The following is a 19,792-nucleotide window of genomic DNA, read 5'->3' on the forward strand; positions in this document are numbered from 1 at the left end:
GTAAGAGACAAATTAACTTGTTAGACTAAGAGACCATGGCACTAGATTGCAATGTCAAAATGAAAATAACAGGTGCAGGCAAAGGGTGTGACAATTTTCAAGGTGTTATGAAGGCTAAGTGTAGTGTTTGTGTGTGCAGTGGCAGTGTTTTACACAAAATGCATTTTTGGTGGTCATGAACAAAGGGATATCTCTAGCTTTAGCACTTATTAGGGGTTTAGCACCCGGATAATGGTGGTACAGTAAGTGCTAGATGGAAACGCTGAGCCCTCTGTGTAATATATGCACAGTAAACAACCTGGTTGGTCTATGGGGCAAAGAGTTTTCATGCAGTGAACAAGTGTGGGGATGGTAGTGTCTCCCATGGACTTTTTACTTAGCTGAAGAAAGGGGTTTTCAAAAACAAAAGGGGTGAAGGTGTCCCCCTTAGGAGTTTTTGTGCAGTTAAATCATGTCAGAATGGGAAGAAAAATGGCTAGGCTGGTCTTTCAAAGGTCCGTGCCTAGACGCCTGAGATCAGAGACTAACGTCCCCTCACTAGCCCAAACCAGAATGACACCACTGCATGAACAGCCCCTCTGTACATTCTTACATGTTTGCCACTACGGCGTACATTGAATCTGACTTTGTACCAAGCTTGCATTAACTTTAAAGTGCCTGGGTGAGAAACAATTATTCTTGTCACACTATTTCAAAGTGAATTGATAAAAGTCTATGGGTATTGTAAAGTGCGTGTTTGTTAGACCAGTGAAAACACCAGAAAATTGTGAAAGGTTGAGTAAAGCAGTAGACACAGACTATAGAGTTAAACATTTCAAACTGGATTGCTCAGCAAGTCTTCAGCGAGATTTATCAAAAGATTTATTTATCACGATTTATATGAAATACAGATAGTGTGTACATTTTATCAGATTTTTTTAATTGAATTTTTTTTTTACTTTTACATGGAACCTGGGATATATTGTTTTTGCAAACTCATTTGGAAAAATTTGTTGTTAATCTTGGAGTTAAAAAAAACATTATTTAAAAAAAATAAGAGAAATAATCAGCATTGATTACTTCATTTTTTTGACGGACACAATGAGTCATGTGATTAAGTTAAGTGACCTTTCAGAAATCCTATCTTCACACTACCCCAAGAATTTCTTTCTCTCATCTTTGCTAAATCTTACACACAACATTTCTAATGGCAGTGATAGCATCTCAGAAATCTATTCCCATTTTGAATGATAATTGTTTTAGCTTCAAAACCTAAGTGCCTCCTGTGTGGAGTTTGCATGTTCTACCCATGTTTGTAATGGTTTCCTTTCAATTAGACAGACTGGCAATGCTAAATTGGCCCTTGTGTGTGCATGAGTGTATTCACCCTGTGATTAATTGGCATCCTGTCCAGTTGTTCCTGCTTTGCATTTTATGATTCCTGGCATAGGCTTCAGCTTCCCTGCAGCCTTGATTGGGGTAAGCAGGTTTGAAAAATAGATGCATGCGGTATTGTCTTAACGATACATTTTGTATCACATTTTTTCTTTTTGCAATATTCATAAAAGAAATATTTTTGGATAGAAACATTTAGTTTTTTGTTATTATGTAGCCATTCTTATTTGTTTCTTTGTGACTGCTGTCATTATGATAATATTCCTCTTAGTACGGTATTGATTTTCTAATTTGGGTCCTCCGATTAAAAAATTTAAGAAAACCTGTTTGTATTGACTAGAGGAGTGATAAATGAGTTTAGGTTGGAGTGACTGCATCATCACACTAGTTTCTCAAGTCAGCAATATGAATAATTCAAGCAGTGCTGAACCAGCCAATGTTCTTGAAGGAATAAGTGCATCGCAGAGTATTCCCTATCCATGGCCAGACTTAAAAGAAATGCTTGTAGTTGTAGGTTCCAAGAACTATTCCTAGCAAATGCACCTTTTATGGCAGCCAGAAAATCAGCAAGCTACTGGCATTTAAGAATTAAACCACCAATATGAAAAACATGTAGAAGTAAATGATCTAACTTGTATTTTTAACAGAGATGTATCTGTTTTTACCTAGCTAATAGCCAATTGCATTGTATGGAAACTTATTCATGCCACTCAAGAAAATATTCCATTATTTTGCAAAGACACTACCTGCTGTAGTTGGTGACATTATACCTGCATGTGTTGCAGTTATCTATTGAGAGCTATAAAAGAAAAGGTTAAGTATGTCATTACCGTAGAATCAAGTATTTCAGAACTAATCTTTAGTCCTAAAAGAACCCACCTTGATGTAAAGAATTTTGAGTACTACCTTCTACTATGATTAAATAGAACATTCTTCTAATGTAGTGTTGTATCAATACAGATATTTTAGACTTTGGTGTTGATGCCAACTTTTGGAACTCTGTACTGTTACCAAAACTGAAGAAAATAACAGAACTCAAATACCCCCCAACCCCTTACTCCAACCTCCTTGGTGTCGCCTACTATACCCTGCTTTCCTCTTGATAGCCGTGAAGTCCCATTGTGTTGAACCATGCAGTTTTGTTTTGTGTAGTGTTTGAAATTAACGTTTTTCCACAACAAAAGTAACAAGCGTCAAGGGAAGGGGTGATAGGTTTGAGCTATTTAAGCTAAAGTTTACTTCTGGTAACTGAAATCCCAAAATACTGGTGAAGTTCTGGAAAACGTTTTAAATGAGGCTTTTTCAGTATTCACAAACCCCTCTTTAAAGTGCCTTAAAGTAGGGCTGCAATACTGGAGCTCATGATTTTGAAACTATTGTCACTCGATTTATACATAATGTTATCAGTGACTATGTAGAAGCTAGCGTTAGGAAAGTTTGTGCACAAAGAGATAATTAGATATACAGTAATCCCTCCTCCATCGCGGGGGTTGCATTCCAGAGCCACCCACGAAATAAGAAAATCCGCAAAGTAGAAACCATATGTTTATATGGTTATTTTTATATTGTCATGCTTGGGTCACAGATTTGCGCAGAAACACAGGAGGTTGTAGAGAGACAGGAACGTTATTCAAACACTGCAAACAAACATTTGTCTCTTTTTCAAAAGTTTAAACTGTGCTCCATGACAAGACAGAGATGACAGTTCTGTCTCACAATTAAAAGAATGCAAACATATCTTCCACTTCAAAGGAGTGCGTGTCAGGAGCACAGAATGTCACATAGATAGAGAAAACAATCTCTAGCAAACAAATCAATAGGGCTATTTGGCTTTTAAGTATGCGAAGCACCGCGGCACAAAGCTGTTGAAGGCGGCAGCTCACACCCTCTCCGTCAGGAGCAGGGAGAGAGAGAGACAAAGAAAGACAGAGAGAGACAGAGTTTGTTTTTCAGTCAAAAATCAATACGTGCCCTTCGAGCTTTTAAGTATGCGAAGCACTGTGCAGCATGTCGTTTCAGGAAGCAGCTGCACAAAAGATAGTAATGTGAAGATAATCTTTCAGCATTTTTAGACGAGCGTCCGTATCGTCTAGGTGTGCGAACAGCCCCCCTGCTCAATCCCCATACGTCAGGATCACAGATAGTCAGCGCAAGAGAGAGAGAAAAGTAAGCAATCTAGCTTCTCAGCCATCTGCCAATAGCGTCCCTTGTATGAAATCAACTGGGCAAACCAACTGAGGAAGCATGTACCAGAAATTAAAAGACCCATTGTCCGCAGAAATCCGCGAACCAGCAAAAAATCCGAGGATATATATTTAAATATGCTTACATATAAAATCCGCGATGGAGTGAAGCCGCGAAAGGCGAAGCGCGATATAGCGAGGGATCACTGTATGTTGCTGCTGTTAGTCATTTTATTTGCAGATTTGGTATTAGCAGTAAATGGATAACAAGGAAGGTAGTTTTAAATAAGCATCAGAAATGCCCAGTTAGGCATCTCCTTTTACTTTTGTAAATGGAAGTAAATTGTAGCAATGTGTACTTTTTACACTTGAGTACATTATACTGAATGATACTTTAAATTTTACCAGAGTGTTTATTCCACTGGGTACTTGTACTTTCACTTAAGTAAAGAATCTGAGTACTCCCATCTGTGGCAAACTGAATTGATTGAACATAGTTTAGAAAGACAAACACCTGTGTATATGAGGTCCCACTATACACACTTTTTATGTCAGGATAAAAAACTAAGCCATGAGGTCCAAGGAACTTTCTGTAGACATCCGTGATAAAACTGTGGAGAGTTATGAATGTTCCCAGGAGTACAGTAGCCTCATTTGTAAAACAGAAGTTTGGATCCACCAGGACAATTTCCAGAGTAACTGGACAAGAAGGGGCTTCGTAGGGGAGATGAGCAAGAACCAAATGATATCACTCACCAAGCTTTAGAAGTCCTTTGCTTAGGTGGAAGAACTAGTTGGACAACCTTCTCGGCAGACCTTCATCAATCAGGCGTTTATGGTAGAGTGGCTAGACAGAAGCCATTCTTGAGTAAAAGAAATATGACAGCTTGCTTGGCTTTTAAAAACTGTTCTAATGAGACAGAAACTGATATCTTTGGGCAGAACTCCATGTTCCACCCATGTCTGGCGATGACCTGGCATTTTTCATCACCTCCCTAAATACAACCCCGTCACTGAAGCATAATGGTGGCAGCATCATGTTATAGGTGTGCTCCTCAAGACAGGTCAGAATTGTGGGAAGGAGGAAGAAGAAAACTTGTTCCTGGGTGCTTACAACCTCTGAATGGAACAGAGGTTCACCTTTCAGGACGGTGATGATGACCCTAAGCATACACCCAAGACAATGCCAGAAGGGCTTCAAAAAACTAGACTTAGACACCAAATAGACCGTCTGTGGAGAGAACTGAAGATGGGCAGTTTACAGATGCTTCCCCTCCAATCTAACAGAGATTGAGAGGATTTGCTGCAAAGAATGAGGTAAATACAGGTGTGCAAAGCTTGCACAAAGTATTGAATTAAGGGTCTGAACACTTATGTTAATGAAAGATTTGTTTTTGATACATTTGCAAACCTTTCTGAAATGGTACATTTATCAATTTAAAATTAAACCTACAGCACTATAAAGAGTACAGAAAGTAAATGGTCCAAATACTTTGTGTATCAACTGTGTGTGTATTTGTATACATGCATATTATTTATTTGTGGTAGCTGTTGAAGACAGGTTGACATCTAAGAAATCAATTTACACCTCATTGTTAATCTTTATAATGAACCTTGTTTGGAATGTATTTTGTATTGCATGTAGGAATAAAATGCATTGCTTTCGTTACTCCAACAATTTGCACCATCTGTTGGAATGATAAATGCAATGCACATGTCTGTTATGCTGTATTCCATTTGGTGTGGGATTCTTAAAAGCAATGTTAGTTTGTTCTGCACCATCTGTTGGAATGACAGAGACATAGCAACTGGATGAACACATAGATGCATACTCTTTTATTGTGTGTGTGGATATGGATTTCTGCAACCACTGATTGGAGTTCGAGTTGATGACCATGTTAAACTTCAGTCAATAACGCAAGGGTATACAGTATGTAACCGGAGTTATCTTAAGTCTTTGGACGCAAAGTTATGTAATACTTAGTGAGTGAAAGTTTACATGTTAATTTCTAAAATGCTTTGAAATGGTTTGATAAACATCATTGTTTTATAAGTGTTTTCCTTTTTTGATTTCTGCCCACTAACTAGGAAAAGCGACACCAAGATCGTGCTCTGGCTATTTATAAGCAAGTACTACGAAATGACCCAAAGAACCTGTATGCTGCTAATGGCATAGGTTTGTATAAAAGTTTTTATTTGTTGACTTTCTTTATTGAACTTTTATTAAAGTAAGATCGTTTAGGTTTTTTTTTTTTTCTTCTCATAAAGAAGCACTTTATTAATCCACTAAAGATAAAAAGTTCATTTTTTTTATTCTACAAAAGTCAGATCTAGGCTTACAGGGAATTAAAGAAGCTGGCATGGAAATATAGAAAATTCTTGCCAGCTATAAAAACAAAGAACTGAGATGTTTGTAAAGAGTGGAGGAAGCTATGAAAAGGTGCTGGTAAAAAGAGAAGATATTTTAGAAAGATCGTCGGAATATTTAGAAAACCTGTATGAAGAATTGAGGATGGGCAGATGAGAGAGACAAAACGCTTACAAATAAAAATGACTGAAACGCTGATGTAAAAAATTTTGTGCTTCCTGCCAAAAAATAAGGTAGCGATAACTAACTCAAAGAATACCAGCAAACATTCTTCAAAGATGTGACAGAGTAGATTGAAAAGTATTGCTATAGTGAATTCATGAAATCCGTAAGTCAGAAAAAGTATCCAATTATTTTTTTCCTGCAATTTTGTATTCGTCCTGAAGGTTAATAATGCAGGGGAATGTAGTCACCAGTGAAGTTATAAAATCAATCCAATCAAATTGTTACATTTTATAAAGAAATCAATAGTACATAATTGCTCATTAATATAGTAATCTATTTTGAAGGCAATTGGTCTGCTCTTCTTTGAAGTTAACTTTTTGAGTCTGTAAAGTGACCTTTGTTTTTTACTATAGCATCTTTGAGAGAGAATACCAATGTATTAAAAAAATCTGTTTGCTTTACTTAAAAAAAAAAAACAAAAAAAAAACTGCTGAAATAGACATTTAGGTTTGTGATTTTATGGTTTAAATGTAATTAACCTACATATTTGTCCATCTCATTTGCATTTTTCTCAGTTTTGCTAATACAGAAAAACAGTGTACTTTAGTTTTTTTTTGCTTATTGTTTCAGCATGTTACTTTTAGGTCACTTGGGAATTACAGAGATGGGCAGTGAAATAACCCGTGGTTGCTAATAAATAAAATTCAGAAACTGTTCTGTAAATTGCATATTTAAATAACACAATTTACAATTATAGTTTAAGGTCTTATTTTCAGACCAAAATTTTGTATTGTGATTTTATTGAATCATGTAGAAAATTGACTTGGGGAAGTTGCTATTGTTAGTTGATGGATTCCAATGCTTTTTTGTTTGTTTGTAGTGAATGTGTTTAAAGTTTGTAATGCTGTTGTCAATGTGTTAGAATTGAAATGGTTGTTCAACAACAGAGCATTCGGGGTTGCTGCAGTACTGGGCACCTTTTTCACAGATGTATGTGTTATGATGCCAAAGCAGTAGTACAGTAATCCCTCGCTACTTCGCGGTTCACTTTTCGCGGATTCACAACTTCGCGGGTTTTTAAATACAAGTGATTGCCCGCCTATCGCGGAAGTTATGTTCCAGACCCATCAGCAACAGGAGAAAATCCGCGATATACAGTGGTGTGAAAAACTATTTGCCCCCTTCCTGATTTCTTATTCTTTTGCATGTTTGTCACACAAAATGTTTCTGATCATCAAACACATTTAACCATTAGTCAAATATAACACAAGTAAACACAAAATGCAGTTTTTAAATGATGGTTTTTATTATTTAGGGAGAAAAAAAAATCCAAACCTACATGGCCCTGTGTGAAAAAGTAATTGCCCCCTGAACCTAATAACTGGTTGGGCCACCCTTAGCAGCAATAACTGCAATCAAGCGTTTGCGATAACTTCCAATGAGTCTTTTACAGCGCTCTGGAGGAATTTTGGCCCACTCATCTTTGCAAAATTGTTGTAATTCAGCTTTATTTGAGGGTTTTCTAGCATGAACCGCCTTTTTAAGGTCATGCCATAGCATCTCAATTGGATTCAGGTCAGGACTTTGACTAGGCCACTCAAGTCTTCATTTTGTTTTTCTTCAGCCATTCAGAGGTGGATTTGCTGGTGTGTTTTGGGTCACTGTCCTGTTGCAGCACCCAAGATCGCTTCAGCTTGAGTTGATGAACATATGGCCGGACATTCTCCTTCAGGATTTTTTGGTAGACAGTACAATTCATGGTTCCATCTATCACAGCAAGCCTTCCAGGTCCTGAACCAGCAAAACAACCCCAGACCATCACACTACCACCACCATATTTTACTGTTGGTATGATGTTCTTTTTCTGAAATGCTGTGTTCCTTTTACGCCAGATGTAACGGGACATTTGCCTTCCAAAAAGTTCAACTTTTGTCTCATCAGTCCACAAGGTATTTTCCCAAAAGTCTTGGCAATCATTGAGATGTTTCTTAGCAAAATTGAGACGAGCCCTAATGTTCTTTTTGCTTAACAGTGGTTTGCGTCTTGGAAATCTGCCATGCAGGCCGTTTTTGCCCAGTCTCTTTCTTATGGTGGAGTCGTGAACACTGACCTTAATTGAGGCAAGTGAGGCCTGCAGTTCTTTAGACGTTGTCCTGGGGTCTTTTGTGACCTCTCGGATAAGTCGTCTCTGCGCTCTTGGGGTAATTTTGGTCGGCCGGCCACTCCTGGGAAGGTTCACCACTGTTCCATGTTTTTGCCATTTCTGGATAATGGCTCTCACTGTGGTTCGCTGGAGTCCCAAAGCTTTAGAAATGGCTTTATAACCTTTACCAGACTGATAGATCTCAATTACTGCTGTTCTCATTTGTTCCTGAATTTCTTTGGATCTTGGCATGATGTCTAGCTTTTGGTCTACTTCTCTGTGTCAGGCAGCTCCTATTTAAGTGATTTCTTGATTGAAACAGGTGTGGCAGTAATCAGGCCTGGGGGTGGCTACGGAAATTGAACTCAGGTGTGATACACCACAGTTAGGTTATTTTTTAACAAGGGGGCAATTACTTTTTCACACACGGCCATGTAGGTTTGGATTTTTTTTCTCCCTAAATAATAAACACCATCATTTAAAAACTGCACTTTGTGTTTACTTGTGTTATATTTGACTAATGGTTAAATGTGTTTGATGATCAGAAACATTTTGTGTGACAAACATGCAAAAGAATAAGAAATCAGGAAGGGGGCAAATAGTTTTTCACACCACTGTAGAAAGACCATATAAATAAACATTTTTATAGTTTAAGCCTTAAAATACCCATCCCACATGCTTTAAACACATGTAAACTTCTAAAACACACTTTGTTAACACATATGATATGTGGATGTCGGGCTAAGGATATGAGTAACATCTCACTATTATAAAACATTTTAACTTCACGCAAGACAAGTGAGACAGGAAAATAGGTGATGTACACCTAAAAGCCTGATTGTACAGGCTTTTAAATTATTGACACGCAGAGCGACAAGCAGCACAAAGCCAGCACAAAGTCCACTTCTCCTTAGCGTTCATTCAGCTCCCCACCCCCTTGACAATGCGAAGTGGCAGGAGCGTACTGCGCCTCCGGGGAGGGGGGTTTGAGCGAACGTGCGTTCAGCCCTCACACCCCCCCACGCACACACACTCCTCCTCCTCCTTCCGAACGCGCAGAGCGACAAGTAGGCATTTTGGCAGAAGCAGCACAAAGTCCATTTCTGCTCAGCGTGAGTTCAGCTGCCCCCCTTCACAAAGCGAGTGCAGACACATTGACGTCTGATCGCTGCGTGCAGTGTGCAGTGTTGGTCTGCGGTGTTTAAGAATGCAGAAAGTGTTTAAGAGCATAGGAAGTGTTTATAAGAGCGTGGGAAAGGTTAACAAGAGAGTGAGAAAGGTTTATAAGAGTGTGGGAAGGGTTTATAAAGCCTTAAAATATGTATAAATAATAAAATAAATATAGGTCGCTACTTCGCGGATTTTCACCTATCGCGGGGGGCTCTGGAACGTAACCCCCGCGATAGGTGAGGGATTACTGTAATCAATTTTGATTTGAGTGAATAAAACCTTTTTTTTTTTTTACTTTTTCCTCTAGGTGCAGTTTTGGCACATAAAGGATACTTTAGAGAGGCACGTGATGTTTTTGCACAGGTCAGGGAAGCCACTGCTGAAATAAGTGATGTTTGGTTAAACCTTGCTCACATCTATGTGGAACAAAAGCAGTATATCAGTGCAGTTCAAATGGTATTTATTTTTCTCTCATACACATTTTCTGAACTATTGCTGAGGATATTGTTTGATATTGAACTATATGCTTTTAATATTTTTAAAAAGTCAATCCTTATGTTTTTCTTTTGCCAGTATGAAAATTGCCTGAAAAAATTCTATAAGCATCAAAACACAGAAGTTTTACTTTATCTAGCTCGAGCATTGTTCAAGTGTGGAAAGCTAGAAGAATGCAAACAAACCCTGCTAAAGGTATTATAAGGAACATGCCCAGTTTTCACCAGTTCCTTACTGAAATAAGTTCAGTGACTGCTAACTTTTTTTTTTCTTTTGTCTTACCTCCAGGCAAGACATGTGGCACCTAATGATACTGTACTTATGTTTAATGTGGCTTTAGTTCTGCAGAGGTTGGCCACATTGGTACTAAAAGATGAAAAGAGTAATCTGAAGGCTGTGCTCAGTGCTGTTAAAGAACTTGAACTCGCCCACAGGTAAAATGTTCATCTCAGTCTAAGTTTTCAATCTTTTAGGAAAGAACATCTGAGAAGTGACCCTTTTAGTTGGGTTGTGACATTTTTAAAAAAACATCCTATATCTATACATAGATAGATATGAGAGAGACAACTATCTCTATCTCGTGTTTCGCCCTAATTCTGGGCTCATCAGGCGTACACACTCACTGCACCCACCTCTCAGGGAATTGAACCTCGGACGTCGGCGCCAGAGGCGAAGCCTCTAACGTTGCGCCACGACGTGTGGTTCATTCATTTGACAGCATGTAGATCGGGGTAATTACGTTCATTGCATTCGTAGTCTGTGTCACAATCTGATTGTATGGGTGGTTACAATCTATATATATATATATATATATATATATATATATATATATATATATATATCTACATCTCTCTAATATATATATATATATATATATATATCTACATCTCTCTAATATATATATATATATATATATATATATCTACATCTCTCTAATATATATATATATATATATATATATATCTACATCTCTCTAATATATATCTGTATATCTATATATATCTATTTGTATATATATCTGTATATCTATATATATCTGTATATATAGTAATTTTCTTTTGATACCATATAACTCGGATATCTGTGAATATGATTCTGCATATGGTATGTAAAGTTTATTTTTAAATGTGTTAATACAGTAATCCCTCGCTATATCGTGCTTCGACTTTCGCGGCTTCATTCTATTGTTGATTTTATATGTAAGCATATTTAAATATATATCGCGGATTTTTTGCTGGTTCGCAGATTTCTGCGGACAATGGGTCTTTTAATTTCTGGTACATGCTTCCTCAGTTGGTTTGCCCAGTTGATTTCATACAAGGGACACTACTGGCAGATGGCTGAGAAGCTGCCCAACTTACTTTTCTCTCTCTCTCTCTCGCTCTGACATTCTCTGCTCCTGACGGAGGGGGTGTGAGCAGGGGGGCTGTTCGCACACCTAGACGATAGGGACGCTTGTCTAAAAATGCTGAAAGATTACCTTCACATTGCTCCCTTCTGTGCAGCTGCTTCGTGAAGCGACATGCTGCACGGTGCTTCACATACTTGAAAGCTGGAAGGACACGTATTGATTTTTGATTGTTTGTTTTTATCTGTGTCTCTCTCTCTCTCTCTCTCTCTTTCTCTCTCTCTCTCTCTCTCTCTCTCTCTCTCTCTCTCTGACAATCTCTGCTCCTGACGGAGGGGGTGCGAGCTGCTGCCTTCATTGCAACTGCTTTGTGCCGCAGTGCTTCGCATACTTAAAAGCCAAACAGCCCTATTGATTTGTTTGCTTTTCTCTCTCTCTCTCTGACATTCTGTGCTCCTGATGTGCACTCCTTTGAAGAGGAAGATATGTTTGCATTCTTTTAATTGTGAGACGGAACCGTCATCTCTGTCTTGTCATGGAGCACAGTTTAAACTTTTGAAAAAGAGACTAATGTTTGTTTGCAGTGTTTGAATAAAGTTCTTGTCTCTCTACAACTTCCTGTATTTCTGTGCAAATCTGTGACCCAAGCATGACAATATAAAAATAACCATATAAACATATGGTTTCTACTTCGCGGATTTTCATCGAGGAGGGATTACTGTATTTGCATCATGATGACGCTGAAGGAGAAATGAGGGCCAGAGTGATGCTGAAAAAGATCTGGTCAGACATGGTGTCAGATTATATGAAGGTGATTGAAGAATGCTTTTTACTGAACATATGCACTACTAAACCTCATTGCTTTTTTTTTTTTTTTTCCTCCATTTTTTTACAGAAGTAGCGTATCCCTAAAATTTTGCAGCATACATACCTCTTAAGCAGTCAAAAGCTAAGCACTTACAAGTTTTGTTTATATTGTTTGAGTGCTTTATTGGGGAAACAGTTTGGATGCAATAGAGGTTATGTCCAAAGGCATATTAAGTGTTGGCAAGACAATTAATTATTAAAGCGGCAAAGAATCAAATGCTAAGGCTCGTTCAGTCTATTGATGAGGAGTTTTTGAAAGACTGTCATTCAGGTTTCTAATGGTAGTTATAGGTGTGCGGATCAAAAAAAAATAGTGTTGAACTACAGTTCAGTGAGAGAAAACACAAAGTAGAATATGTCTGCATTTATTAGATCCAGGTTTATAGAATATCACCTTAAAAATTAATGTCAGACAAATTTTTTAGAAGAGTCTTTAAAGATTTTGAAGATCTGTACGAACTTTTAGAAGGTCAGTGTTAAATGTAATTACAGTGGACCAAAGGCTGACCAGCATTAGCTGTTATCATAAATTATATTGTGCTGGTCTTTGTAAATTCAGAATATGTTTAAATAGTGAGATGAGTAACTGTTTATTTATACATCAATTTTAATCAAGGTATTTCAGTTATCTCAGCAAAGCTGGAGACAAGATGAGATTTGACTTGGTCCTTGCATCTTCTGAAGCACGGTGAGTATCTTGTTAAATTATTTTAATTCCTTAATAATAATAATCAAAAGGAGCATGCTCCTTTTTCCTCTTCCCTCATATGTGTGCAAATTTAAGTATAGTCATTTTAGTATTATAAAAAGAGGTTGATGGATAAAGAATTTTAAGTGGTAATAGGTTACCAGATTTATATTGATTAGATTTTCATATATGAGAATAACACCTAAAATATTTTTACATTACATTTGATTAGCTAATTTCTGTAATTGCTAATTACAATTCATTGATGGGGATTAGTATTTGTCATGTTGCTAGATGTCAGCTGGGAGCCACAAGTTGATGACATACATAATAGTAAGTGTGAAACCCTATCAGAAATCAAATACTTCTTAAACTTTGGCTCCAACGAACTGTACAGAGTTTTAACAAAATGCTGTATTGAGTCTGTAGGTGAGCTAACAGGCAGACAGAAGGTTAGGCCTTAAGATTAGATTTCAGTGGAGGTAGGACATGTGCAGTTTCATGGAAAAAAATATTAAGCAGACTACCACAGACAAATAGCTTCTCCTTAGACCGGCAAGTGTTTTCTTTGTGTATGCAAAAGTACGATAAAAACATCCAGTAATTTTAATACTAGTAAGGTAGATTATGTAATAAATGTTATAATGGATAAGAAAGAAAGTAAATGTATGCTACCTTCCAGAAACAAAGTTGGGGTGGGGGAGAAGTGAGGTTTATTGGCAGTAGCAAAAAGTACAAATTTTCTGGCAGGGGATTTATAGTGGCAGTGCTTTTGGCAGCAAAATGTGATTGAAGTGAACAGCAGGAGTGAATTTATTATACACTAGTTTATGGACTGCAGTAATCTAATTTATAATCGGAAAACAACAAACCTACAGTTGAAAGAGGTTAATAGCATTTTGTTTTATTTATTTAGTGTTTTGTTTAATGAGCTCCATAGACTAGGTAAACAAAACTTTATGTAACTTATAACTAGTTGTGTAATACAGCATGGTTTGCCAAAGGGTTTCCTTGTTATTTTGGGATTAGTAGAATTTAGTAGGTTTGTGATGGGTTGGCCTACTCTCGCATCCTAGGCTTAAAACACACACACCAGCTTAATCACTGATGATAGGTTATGCCTGTATAACCTTACTCGTCAGCATTCCGCAGGGGTGTCCCTGGATTTAGTGTAGACCTAAAAGTCTACACACTTTGGTCGCCGAGAATAGCCTAGACATATGGAGCCTGATATAATTTGGCAAATGCCACTTAACAGCCAGTGATGGATTCCTCCCACTGTGCTGTCCGATGTTAGGGTCGTCTCAACCAAAGACCCTGTCACAGTCCTAACCCTGTAAGAAAGTGGCAGCTCCTCACATCTGGTGCCCTGCATCTACTTTATTATTTCAGTCACTCAATATATGTAGGCAAAATATAGAAATGTAAATGTTAAGCATTATATTTTAAATTGGAATACAGTAATAGCAAATGAGCTAAATTACATAAATGATAAAAAAAAAAAAATAGTAACTATACAATCTAGATGTAAAGCCCTGATTAAAAAAATAGAACCTTGTTTCAAAGTCAAAAACCTAAATAATACCTTTTCCTAAAGATAAAGGTGTGTTGATGTTAATGAAGTCTTGTCAGACAGTTTTAAATTCCGCAGTTGTTCTGAAGTATGGACTTCAATGTTCAGGTGGATGTTGTGTCTCTCTCTCTCTCATGTCTCTGTCTTCTCTCTCATTACGGATGGTCCATTCTTAATGCCAGAATGCCCCATAGAGCTGTGGTCCTGTGTGATGTCACACTCAAATAACTGGCTAGCTGCTATGGTATTGGACAGCTGTAACTTAAAGCTTTGAGCATAAAAATAGATGCAAAACTCTTCAACTTGTCAAGTGTTCAAATCTATTATATCTGTAGTTCCATTTTTTCCCCACCTAAAATTTAAGTTATACTCTGTCTGGTCATTCTATAGATACCATAAAAAGGAAATTATACATACTACATGCAGTTGTGCTTGAAAGTTTGTGAATCCTTTAGAATTTTCTATATTTCTGCATAAATGTGACCTAAAACATCATCAGATTTTCACTCAAGTCCCAAAAGTAGATAAAGAGAAACTAGTTAAACAAATGAGACAAAAATATTATACTTGGTCATTTATTTATTAAGGAAATTGATCGAATATTACATATTTGTGAATGGAAAAAGTTTGTGAACCTTTGCTTTCAGTATCTGGTGTGACCCCCTTTGCAGCAAATACTGCAACTAAACATTTCCGGTAACTGTTGATCAGTCCTGCACACCGGCTTGGAGGAATTTTAGCCCATTCCTCTGTACAGAACAGCTTCAACTCTGGGATGTTGGTGGGTTTCCTCACATTAACTGCTCGCTTCAGGTCCTTCCACAACATTTCGATTGGAATAAGGTCAGGACTTTGACTTGGCCATTCCTAAACATTAACTTTATTCTTTAACCATTCTTTGGTAGAACGACTTGTGTGCTTAGGGTCATTGTCTTGCTGCATGTCCCACCTTCTCTTGAGATTCAGTTCATGGACAGATGTCCTGACATTTTCCTTTAGAATTCTCTGATATAATTCAGAATTCGTTGTTCCATCAATGAAGGCAAGCCGTCCTGGCCCAGATGCAGCAAAACAGGGCCAAACCATGATACTACCACCACCATGTTTCACAGATGGGATGAGGTTCTTATGCTGGAATGCATGGTTTTCCTTTCTCCAAACATAACGCTTTTCATTTAAACCAAAAAGTTCTATTTTGGTCTCATCCATCCACAAAACATTCTTCCAATAGCCTCCTGGTTTGTCCACGTGATCTTTAGCAAACTGCAGACGAGCAGCAATGTTTTTTTTTGAGAGCAGTGGCTTTCTCCTTGCAACCCTGCCATGCAAACCATTGTTGTTCAATGTTCTTCTGATGGTGGACTAATGAACATGAACAGTGGCCAATATGAGAGAGACCTTCAGTTGCTTAGAAGTTACCCTGGGGTCCTTTGTGACCACGCTGACTATTACACGCCTTGCTCTTGGAGTGATCTTTGTTGGTCGACCACTCCTGGGGAGGGTAACAATGGTCTTGAATTTCCTCCATTTGTACACAATCTGTCTGACTGTGGATTGGTGGAGTCCAATCTCTTTAGAGATGGTTTTGTAACCTTTTCCAGCCTGATGAGCATCAACACTTCTTTTTCTGAGGTCCTCAGAAATCTCCTTTGTTCGTGCCATGATACACCTCCACAAACATGTGTTGTGAAGAGAAGACTTTGATAGATCCCTGTTCTTTAAATAACACAGGGTGCCCACTCACACCTGATTGTCATCCCATTGATTGAAAACACCTGACTCTAATTTCACCTTCAAACTAACTGCTAATCCTAGAGGTTCACATACTTTTGCCATTCACAAATATGTAATATTCGATCATTTTACTTAATAAATAAATTACCAAGTATAATATTTTTGTCTCATTTGTTTAACTGGTTTCTCTTTATCTACTTTTAGGACTTGAGTGAAAATCTGATGATGTTTTAGGTCATATTTATGCAGAAATATAGAAAATTCTAAAGGGTTCACAAACTTTCAAGCACAACTGTAGAATTAAAACATAAAGTAGCTGAAAACATTCTCACATTGGTAATCCTAGCATTGTTCTTTAAAGGCTGTCACAGTCCTCCTCCGAATGCAAAGTTTATTTGCTGGTCATTGCAGTCTATCTGAGCTTTTAATATACTTTTAATATAATGCCTGCAGTAAGAAAATGATTGTCTACTCCATAACATCCTGCAAAAAAGCTCAAGTGTCACAAGTCTTTTGAGAGAAAAAGTGAATGTTGTGATTTCAAAATGTGAATCCTGCTTTTGGATGTCTAAATTCCATATTAATCAAAAAGGGCTATTTGTATTTGTTATGATACACAGAGAACTTGATATACTGTAAGTGGATAGGGATGTTGAATCTTGTGTTGTTAATTCTGACTCTTGCTGGCTCTGCATGGTTTGCAGGTTCTGCCTGTTTTTTCATGGGTTTTTCTTAATTTTATTCTACATTCCCAAGGTTGTGCATGTTCACTGATGATTCTAAAGTCACCCACTGAGTGTGGATGTGTGCATGAATGGACCCTTTGACGGTCTGATGCTGTGTCTCAGTCTGTTTCACACTTTTTTTTTCTTTGATGCCATCTGGATTGGTTCTGCTGTCTTGAAACCAAAGTTGGATTATGCGGGCTTGAGAATGGTATTAGGTTTAGGTAAGATATGTACAGTATGATGATTTAAAAATAATTATTTACATTTATATTGCACTTTTCTCACTACTCAAAGCGCTATCCATTCAGGGAGGATCTGGGACATGAATCCATGATCTCCTTACTGCGAGGCAGCAGTGATAATCACTGCGCCATCTCTGTGGATACCATAATTTCATCATGTCACAGTTGCTTCTAACAATCTTATCACTACCGACTTGGGTCATCAAAAGCCATATCTTACCACAAAATCCATCTTAAACAGACCTAGATCAACACAACATATACTAGAAAACAAGAAAAGTCTGATTTGAAAGTGTTTTTACAAGCAGTTGGTTTCAAACTTAAATAAACACAATTTTTGACCATTCTAAGTTTTACAAATATTTTCAATGAGGTCATAATTTAAACTGAAAGAATATTCCTGTAGCTTGTCGTTGTACCTTTGCAGCTTTATTATGCAGATATTTCTAATATGCCCACAGCTGCTGTGTGTTTGGTATATATGCTTAAGCTACGAAATTTCACATGTATCTTGACATGGAAAACAAGGTAGTGTAGCTCATTCTTTGTAGACTTGCTGTAAGTAGATCATTTCATGTATACTTGTCTTCTAAAATCCACACTTTACAAATCAAAGATTGGTCTAATATATAAATAATAAATATATATTAAATATATATATATATATATATATATATATATTTAATATATGTATATTATATAATATATATATATATATATATATATATATATATATATATACAGTGGTGTGAAAAACTATTTGCCCCCTTCCTGATTTCTTATTCTTTTGCATGTTTGTCACACAAAATGTTTCTGATCATCAAACACATTTAACCATTAGTCAAATATAACACAAGTAAACACAAAATGCAGTTTGTAAATGGTGGTTTTTATTATTTAGGGAGAAAAAAAATCCAAACCTACATGGCCCTGTGTGAAAAAGTAATTGCCCCCTTGTTAAAAAATAACCTAACTGTGGTGTATCACACCTGAGTTCAACTTCCGTAGCCACCCCCAGGCCTGATTACTGCCACACCTGTTTCAATCAAGAAATCACTTAAATAGGAGCTGCCTGACACAGAGAAGTAGACCAAAAGCACCTCAAAAGCTAGACATCATGCCAAGATCCAAAGAAATTCAGGAACAAATGAGAACAGAAGTAATTGAGATCTGTCAGTCTGGTAAAGGTTATAAAGCCATTTCTAAAGCTTTGGGACTCCAGCGAACCACAGTGAGAGCCATTATCCACAAATGCCAAAAACATGGAACAGTGGTGAACCTTCCCAGGAGTGGCCGGCCGACCAAAATTACCCCAAGAGCACAGAGACGACTCATCCGAGAGGTCACAAAAGACTCCAGGACGACGTCTAAAGAACTGCAGGCCTCACTTGCCTCAATTAAGGTCAGTGTTCACGACTCCACCATAAGAAAGAGACTGGGCAAAAACAGCCTGCATGGCAGATTTCCAAGACGCAAACCGCTGTTAAGCAAAAAGAACATTAGGGCTCGTGTCAATTTTGCTAAGAAACATCTCAATGATTGCCAAGACTTTTGGGAAAATACCTTGTGGACTGATGAGTCAAAAGTTGAACTTTTTGGAAGGCAAATGTCCCGTTACATCTGGCGTAAAAGGAACACAGCATTTCAGAAAAAGAACATCATACCAACAGTAAAATATGGTGGTGGTAGTGTGATGGTCTGGGGTTGTTTTAATGCTTTAGGACCTGGAAGGCTTGCTGTGATAGATGGAACCATGAATTCTACTGTCTACCAAAAAATCCTGAAGGAGAATGTCCGGCCATCTGTTCATCAACTCAAGCTGAAGCGATCTTGGGTGCTGCAACAGGACAATGACCCAAAACACACCAGCAAATCCATCTCTGAATGGCTGAAGAAAAACAAAATGAAGACTTTGGAGTGGCCTAGTCAAAGTCCTGACCTGAATCCAATTGAGATGCTATGGCATGACCTTAAAAAGGCGGTTCATGCTAGAAAACCCTCAAATAAAGCTGAATTACAACAATTTTGCAAAGATGAGTGGGCCAAAATTCCTCCAGAGTGCTGTAAAAGACTCATTGCAAGTTATCGCAAACGCTTGATTGCAGTTATTGCTGCTAAGGGTGGCCCAACCAGTTATTAGGTTCAGGGGGCAATTACTTTTTCACACAGGGCCATGTAGGTTTGGATGTTTTTTTCTCCCTAAATAATAAAAACCACCATTTACAAACTGCATTTTTTGTGTTTACTTGTGTTATATTTGACTAATGGTTAAATGTGTTTGATGATCAGAAACATTTTGTGTGACAAACATGCAAAAGAATAAGAAATCAGGAAGGGGGCAAATAGTTTTTCACACCACTGTATATATATATTATATATATATATATATATATATATATATATATATATATATATATATATACTATATATATATTTATATATATTATATATATAGTATATATATATATATATATATATATAATTTATATATATATACTATATATATATATATTATAATATAATATATATTTTATTATATATATATATTATATATATATATATTATATACATTATATTATATTTTTATTTATATATATGTATATTTATTTATATAGTATATATATTTATATATTATAATATATATATATATATATATATATATATATATATATATACATTATATATATTTATATATATATATATATATATATATA

The 19,792-nt window shown here is 36.9% G+C and overlaps 1 protein-coding gene across 1 annotated transcript in view; it reads left to right on the forward strand.

Moving 5' to 3' along the window:
• The window catches only part of ctr9 (CTR9 homolog, Paf1/RNA polymerase II complex component), an 85,318-nt gene that overhangs the window by 31,329 nt on the left and 34,197 nt on the right, over positions 1 to 19,792 (forward strand). The window contains exons 14-18 of the mRNA XM_051923248.1: positions 5,646 to 5,733; positions 9,711 to 9,859; positions 9,977 to 10,093; positions 10,187 to 10,332; positions 12,730 to 12,801. Of these exons, the coding sequence (XP_051779208.1) occupies positions 5,646 to 5,733; positions 9,711 to 9,859; positions 9,977 to 10,093; positions 10,187 to 10,332; positions 12,730 to 12,801 (572 nt within the window). The remainder of the gene's footprint in view (positions 1 to 5,645; positions 5,734 to 9,710; positions 9,860 to 9,976; positions 10,094 to 10,186; positions 10,333 to 12,729; positions 12,802 to 19,792) is intronic.

This window comes from Erpetoichthys calabaricus, chromosome 2, assembly GCF_900747795.2.
Source record: "Erpetoichthys calabaricus chromosome 2, fErpCal1.3, whole genome shotgun sequence".
In the NCBI taxonomy this organism is placed as follows: Eukaryota; Metazoa; Chordata; class Cladistia; order Polypteriformes; family Polypteridae; genus Erpetoichthys; species Erpetoichthys calabaricus.